Source organism: Corylus avellana, chromosome 7, assembly GCF_965113065.1.
Source record: "Corylus avellana chromosome 7, dhCorAvel1.hap1.2, whole genome shotgun sequence".
NCBI classification, from domain to species: domain Eukaryota; kingdom Viridiplantae; phylum Streptophyta; class Magnoliopsida; order Fagales; family Betulaceae; genus Corylus; species Corylus avellana.
The window spans coordinates 1,250,212-1,257,103 of NC_142496.1; the positions used below are offsets into that span (position 1 = coordinate 1,250,212).

Consider the following 6,892-nt stretch of genomic DNA (forward strand, 5'->3'; position numbering starts at 1 on the left):
TAAAACTTTATGTTATGTGATTGTAAGAATTTTTATGCTCTTGACTATTCTATTAAATGAAATCAGAATGATTTTCCCTAAAATTAAAAATTAAAACAATCTCAAAGGTATTAAAAAATAAATTATCATTTTATCACGACTACAATTTGAAGAATTTTATCATGTATTGTAGGCCCTACAATTTTAGTCAACCGGTGATTTACGTGTAGGCCCTAGGATTTTAATCACGTACTTCAGCCATATCCGTTGACTAGCTGAGTCACTCTGAGACAAACAAGCCCCCTATGTTAAGCGCGTTGGTGCACGCGCCCACTCTCTGCTGTCTCTCCAGTTCCTCTCCCTCCGCTTCGTCCAAGCCCAACTCCTCCACTCGCTCTCCCATGTCTGCCTCCACTCGAATCGCAGTCGTCGGCGACGTCGTGAGTCTCTCTCTCTCTCTTTCTCTTGCATTTGTTCTTGACTGAATTTTGAAACCCTAGCTCGAAATGATGATACTTGCTCCATTGCTGACAATTCTTTTATGGTTTTTGAAGCACGATGATTGGAATCTTGAAGAAGATACAAAGGCACTTCAATTTTTGCAGGTAATTTTCTCTCTTTGATCTTTGACTTTTGTTGGACCTAAAAATTGTATTTAGAATTTCAACAGGAAAAAAAATTAAGAATATCATAATGTTAAGTTTTGGGATTTGTAATAGATTGAAGTTCATTGCTTTGGAATCATGGTTATGATATAACAATTTCATGGGTAATTAAATACATAAGCAGAAATTTTGATGGGTAATTAAGTAAAGTGAGTAATGTTAAATATTTAGTTGTGAAGAAGTGAATTAGTTTTTTTTTTGATAAGTAAAAGAAGTGAATTATGTTAACTTAACTTCCAAATGCACCCAAAAGAAAAGAAAAAAAGTTTGTTCTAATTACTGCCAATTGTATTTTGCTTTTTTGTTTTCCTTCATATGTGTTGTTTTAGCTTTATGTGATAAAAAATTGTGTGTTTATCTCATTTAACATGGGTTTGTGGTGAAATGCAGCCGGATTTGGTGCTGTTTACAGGCAGGTTCCATTCTCCCTCGCTGATCACCTATCTTGCATTCTTTTATATCTTTAAGTTCATTTAGCCTGTTTAACCGGTAACCTAAGTGGCCTGGAAATGTATATGGAAGAGCTGTGTCAATGTTAGACCCCAGCATTCGTGACACTTCCATATGTCTGACGAAATCTAGACTTATCCATACATTCAAATAAATTTTGCGCACTTAACCAACACTGAGTGTGTCCACGGAATGCCAAGTTTGCGCCTTGTATTTGTATCTGGGCAAGATAGGTGGTAAGATCTATTTTTACTTACCGATTTAAATTGCCTAAATCTTTCTTTTGTTTTGCTTTGTGTTCGGCCTCTTTTCCTGGGATTTTGTTCAGGTGATTTTGGTAATGAGAATGTTGAACTTGTTCAAAGTATTGCAAGTCTTGAATTTGCTAAAGCAGTTATATTGGGAAACCATGATTCCTGGTTTACTCAACAGTTTTCTGTCAAGTAAGTTTTTATTCTATTTCCCTGTAAGTAATTCCCTTCTTGGGTAGAACTAGTGATTGGTATGTTTCAATTACTAATGATATGCTTATTAGAGGGCTTCTTTTACTCTTATATTTTGTACACTTTATTAGCTTGGTTATGTTGTTGCCACAATTTTTAAAAAAATATAATGAATTGGTTATGTTCTTTAACTCTCTCTTCGCACATGTGCCATGCACATTTAAAGCTGTTAACTACATTTCTGATTAGTTAAAGTAAGTTCTATTATGGATTCACTAATAGTCGGCTTAATTAAGTCCTTGATTTGAATACCAGGAAGAAGGACAGAGTTCAACTTCAGCTTGAGTGGTGAGATTATTCTACTTCTAAGATTGTCAAATATTGTGAAAAGTCCTTTATGTATCTAATATATTGTTTCTCTTTTTTATTAGTCAATTAGCTTGACAATATAACCATGATGACATGGTCGGCAATTTCATCTTCTTCTTTTTTGCCCTTTTCTTTTTCTTTTTCTATAAAATCTATCCCATGAAGGGACGGGCTAATACCAGAAGCCTTGGATTCACATGTTGGAGGGCAAGTTCTGTTCACTAATTATTGAAGATTCTTTGCCTCTATTGATCACCATATTGAGATTACTGTAGATAGTTGATTACTCCTGAATTGCCAAATGTGCTAATAAACAAGCCAAATGGATGTCATCCCTTGAATATGGCCCCAAGTCTTGGGCCTTTAGTTCTTACCAGAAATCCCCATTGCTGTACTCAGCAGACCATTTTTCCAAGTACTTTTGCTGTACTATAAAATAATTTTGGAGGACCTTCTAAAAACAGCAATTTGTGGTAAAAAGGTAAATTATGATTGGAGAAAGGGATATCGTAAATTGACTAGTGGATCTCTTTAGCTGCTTGAGAAGTTCCTGATAAGATTTGTAAACTGTGTTTGGAAAGCCCATTGCTTACAAAACCATGGCAGTTATGGGAAAATGCAAATAGGGCATAGTAAACTTCACGGCATTGCTAGAAAATTCTGATGAATGAATAAACTGACTGATTATTTTCTTAGAAGGGTACATTTTATGTTTGAATCATTTACGAATTGTGTTAAAACTGAAAATACTTTTTGCAACCAATCAGTCTCGGTGAGGAACATGTAGCTTATCGGCGTTTAGACTTTCCTCTGATAAAACTAAGTGTTGTGGGTGGACGGCCATTTTCTTGTGGAGGAGAGAAGTTGTTTCGGAAAAGGCTTCTGTCTGCAAGGTATGTCTTGTGTTGCAGCAACTTTTTCTGAAACTGGAATTTTATTGCCGCTTTCAAATGTCAAAAGTTATAAACAGTTCGCTTTATCTGCATCACACCATCTTTCTATTGCGCCCTCTTGTTTATGAAGTAATTATGTGATTATCTCTATAGTTTATTTTATAAATAATATTGATTGGTCCTAACATTATCTCCTTGTATATTAAATCTGAAATTCAAGCATCCCTGTTGCATGAGCTTGTTGGACATCTATTCTCTTCATAGGCATCAGCTGCTATAGAACTAGAGTGAAACTACTTCTTTTAGCATGCAGATGAGATGTTAAAATCTGGAGTCTCACTCTTGTTGTTGTCATTCTAACTTAAATTGCAACTTATCAATTTGGAATTTGCTCTTAGATATGGAGTTGAGGACATGGATGGAAGTGCTAAGAGAATCTATAAAGCTGCTTTTGGCACACCAGAGGGTCATTTGGCTATATTTCTTGCACATAATGGACCTACAGGTGTACCAGTCTGACAAAAAAAAATTTAGTTCAGCTATCTGGATAATTTGTCAATATTACTTAAAAAGAAAATTTATGGACAGGTCTTGGTTCTAATTTGGATGACATCTGTGGAAAAGATTGGGTTTTGGGGGGAGGTGACCATGGTGATCCTGGTAATTTTACTAGTTTTCAGCTTATTTTTGGTGTTATTGAAGCCTGGATGGTGGCTCTTTCACTGTGAAGGCCGGATTACTTTTGAGGTTTTGGTGTTCTACACTGCACACTGCACACTACATTTACTTCACTATCCTGCTTTGCCTTTTGGCTTGCTGTACTTGGTGACCCTTCAAACCTAATGAGGTTGATTATTGCATTTTATTCATACCTTTCAATTTTATCTAATGGTACAGATCTAGCACAAGCTATATCCCTCCTCAAAGAGACTGGCAAGGTCTGTATCCCAATGGTTGTCTTTGGTCACATGCATAAAGAGCTGGCATATAGAAATGGCCTCCGGAAAATGATTGTGGTTGGAGCTGACAACACTATATACTTGAATGGGGCCATTGTTCCTAGGGTTAAAAGATTGATTGATGAACAAGACACTGGCGACAGAAGCTTCATGAATATTGAAACTCCTCTTTCAGCACCACCTGAGTCTAGTGGCACTATGAGAGCCTTCACTACAGTAGAAATTTTGGATGGAAGAGTGGATAAAATTGCAGAAACTTGGGTTTCAGTTGTTGGAGAAAAGACCACATTAAAAGAAGAGCATGTTTTATTTAAAAGTGGCAACTAGAGCTTTCTTCTTGATTGTATTCCAGTTTCAGTCCATTCAGATCAATACTAAGAACAGAATGTATATGATGAACGTAGTGTCTAGCCAAGGTTATACTATAGTGTAGCTGTTATACCTTGTAATTTGTACCTCTGCTGTTCTTGTGATATAAAGCATGTACTCGCCAGACAAAATAAAATAAAGTAAAATAAAATAAAATAAAACCTGTGTACGTGCAGCCTCTCATATTCTGCTATGTTGAAAAAGTAATATTTTATTTTTATTTTACCCTGCTAGTGTAGTTGTACCAATCAACTCTTGTATCAACCTATAAAAAAAATTCGAAGATTAATCGGCATTGATAAGTCAGCAAAGTAAGATAAAAATAGGTCATATTTGCGTCAATCCAACTTTATTTGTTTTTAAAAATAAGTTATGCTAGTTATGTCGTGTCAACCGTTTAATTAATCAGATCATATTAGGATTAAAGAGTTTGACAAAATTGATTATTTAAATTATATTCATGTTTATTTGTATGATCATATATTATATTCATGACTCATCACGACTCAAACCTAAACCATAAAACCAATTTTGCCACTCCTACTTTAAGAGGCACATTTTCTTTGAGGCCAAATAAGACTTTCCTATCTAAAAAAATTAAAAAATTAAAAACAATAAGAGACTTCCCATGAATAGTTTAGTACTCTGGGCTTGAATATTTGATAATTGGGCGGCTGTTAGGAGTGGTCCAAACTTAATAATTTGAAAGCTAGATTTTAATTATTCCTTGAAGTTTCAACAACGTGTCATACACTCAATGCCCCATCTCCATCTAACTTTGCATTCTTTTGCCAATATAGGGAAGTGGATACACCAAATCCATCCCACGTTTATATTTTTAACAAGACAAATTTTCTTTTCTGTTTTTTTTTTTTTTTTTTTACAATGGTTGATTCAATAACTTATGAGCATTGCTATATCAACCCAATAAATAGTGTGTGATAAGAGGGTATATAATATTTAACATTATTCATATTGTTGAAACAAGTGATTCATATTTTGTCAGGCATAGAGTGTAATTAGGGTTTTTCTATAAGTATGTTATAATGTAACCTAAATCATTGAATAGTAAAATATAGCTGAATATAGGCACTCAGAGAATATATTATTTTTCACTTTGCTGTAATCTAGCATAGGTTGATTGTATCTATAATATGAAGAGTTACAATACAAATATACAACCTCTCTTGATGAGATAATGTAACCTATCCATACAATTTCAAATATGTTGTCATCCTAATCTAAAGTGTTTAAGTTACAACTTCTTATCTTTAGTTTCTTGAGATAGGACTTGAGATTGAGTTGGTCTCTCATCCATGATATCTTGTAGGTTGCCCCAAATAATTCCACACCTTAGAGGGGTAATCTTTTTGGCTATATTGATGGATCTCACCCATGTCCACCACCCACGCCTACCATCACCACCGTGAAGAAACACATTTCCTCCACTACAACGAATCCAACCTGTCTACACTAGGAGATGCAAGATCAGATCATCATCGGCTCCCTCACCTACGCCATATCGGAGAAGATGATATCTCATGTAGCAAGATGCACAATGTCCAAACAAAGAGTTGTATTCTGAGCCAAGTCCCGCAAGGAGGAATGATTGTTTCTTAAGATCATTGAGAGGTTGATTTACAACTGCAAGGGCATCGATGAGAGTCTGAAACTTGTGAAAATAATCAACAATAGATAGGTTGCTTTTTTTCAAAGTGGCCAACTGAAAGTGCACGTTTAAGATACGTGCTTTGGATTGAGACGCGAAAATGGTCTCTAATTTAGTCCAGGCTTGTTTGGACATTGTGCACTTGTTACATGAGCTATCATCTTCTCTGATATGGCGAAGGTGAGGAAGTCGAGGATGATTTGATCTTTTGCATCTCCCAATGAAGACAAGCCGGATTCATCGTAGTGGAGGAGATGTGTTCCTTTATGGTGGTGGGCGGTGGACATGGGTGAGGTCCATCAACATAGCCAAGAAGATTACCCCTCTAAGGTGTGGAATTATTTGGGGCAACTAGGTAGGATAGTTATTCTGGTAAGTTGAGGGTGGGTGAGTTCGGTCAAATAGACGTGCTCTAATACCATGTAAACTCAAAGAATATAGTTGATTGTATTTCTAATATGAAGAGTTACAATACAAATATATAACCTCTTGAGATAATGTAATATATCTATACAATTTTAAATATGTTGTCATCCTAATCTAAAGTATTTAAGTTACGGCTTCTTATCTTGAGTATGTTGACATAAGACTTGAGATTTAGTTGTTCACTCATCCATAATTATCTTGTTGGGGGTATTTATCATTTACATAACCATATATAAATCTATGTTTTGATTCTATCTTAATCTCTCAAAAGAATTTATTTTTGAGAAAAACTTTAATCTTTGATTTCTTTCGTGCATTATTGCTTTTCCTGGACCCCGCTAGGTGCCGACGTGCCGTGATGAAAAAAATCAGGAGATTTTCATGAAATCCATGGTTTGTAGCTGTAGAGGCAGATATGGCGTCCAAGGTTGACCCTTCTTTTGATGATGTGATGCTCACAAATTCTATCTTTTTCTAACAACAATTCAACCTTCTTTTCTTTTCCCCTCCCAAGCTATTAATCAACACTATATATATATACCTGAAAAGTGATGTTTCATTTTCCTAGATTTCTTCAACTAATTACATTTAAATAATCACAAGTTTGTGTAATACCATTAATCATATGATAATCAATATTATGAATTCTTTCCTGCCTACTTCTCTTAAC

The 6,892-nt window shown here is 35.1% G+C and overlaps 1 protein-coding gene across 2 annotated transcripts; it reads left to right on the forward strand.

Moving 5' to 3' along the window:
* The first annotated feature begins 259 nt into the window (after positions 1–259).
* On the forward strand, positions 260–4,320 carry LOC132185035 (Calcineurin-like metallo-phosphoesterase superfamily protein). 2 transcript variants are annotated; one of them, XM_059598853.2, is made up of 9 exons: positions 260–419; positions 534–584; positions 1,035–1,056; positions 1,423–1,537; positions 1,853–1,885; positions 2,674–2,799; positions 3,198–3,304; positions 3,388–3,459; positions 3,697–4,320. In XM_059598853.2, the coding sequence occupies exons 1-9, from the start codon at positions 285–287 to the stop codon at positions 4,083–4,085; spliced, it is 1,050 nt and encodes a 349-aa protein (XP_059454836.2). In that variant the 5' UTR covers positions 260–284; the 3' UTR covers positions 4,086–4,320. The 2 variants fall into 2 exon arrangements, with proteins under 2 accessions (XP_059454836.2, XP_088374773.1); XM_088518647.1 differs by lacking the exon at positions 1,035–1,056 and adding an exon at positions 2,371–2,387 and having other exon boundaries at positions 1,853–1,920.
* Positions 4,321–6,892: the final 2,572 nt, after the last annotated feature.

Excerpts from the sequence above, each read along its gene's own strand:
- LOC132185035 (XM_088518647.1), top strand. The coding sequence starts at position 285 with ATGTTAAGCGCGTTGGTGCACGCGCCCACTCTCTGCTGTCTCTCCAGT. Across the intron at positions 1,538-1,852 it reads ACTCAACAGTTTTCTGTCAA|GAAGAAGGACAGAGTTCAAC; the intron begins GTAAGTTTTTAT and ends TTTGAATACCAG. Across the intron at positions 2,800-3,197 it reads AAAAGGCTTCTGTCTGCAAG|ATATGGAGTTGAGGACATGG; the intron begins GTATGTCTTGTG and ends ATTTGCTCTTAG.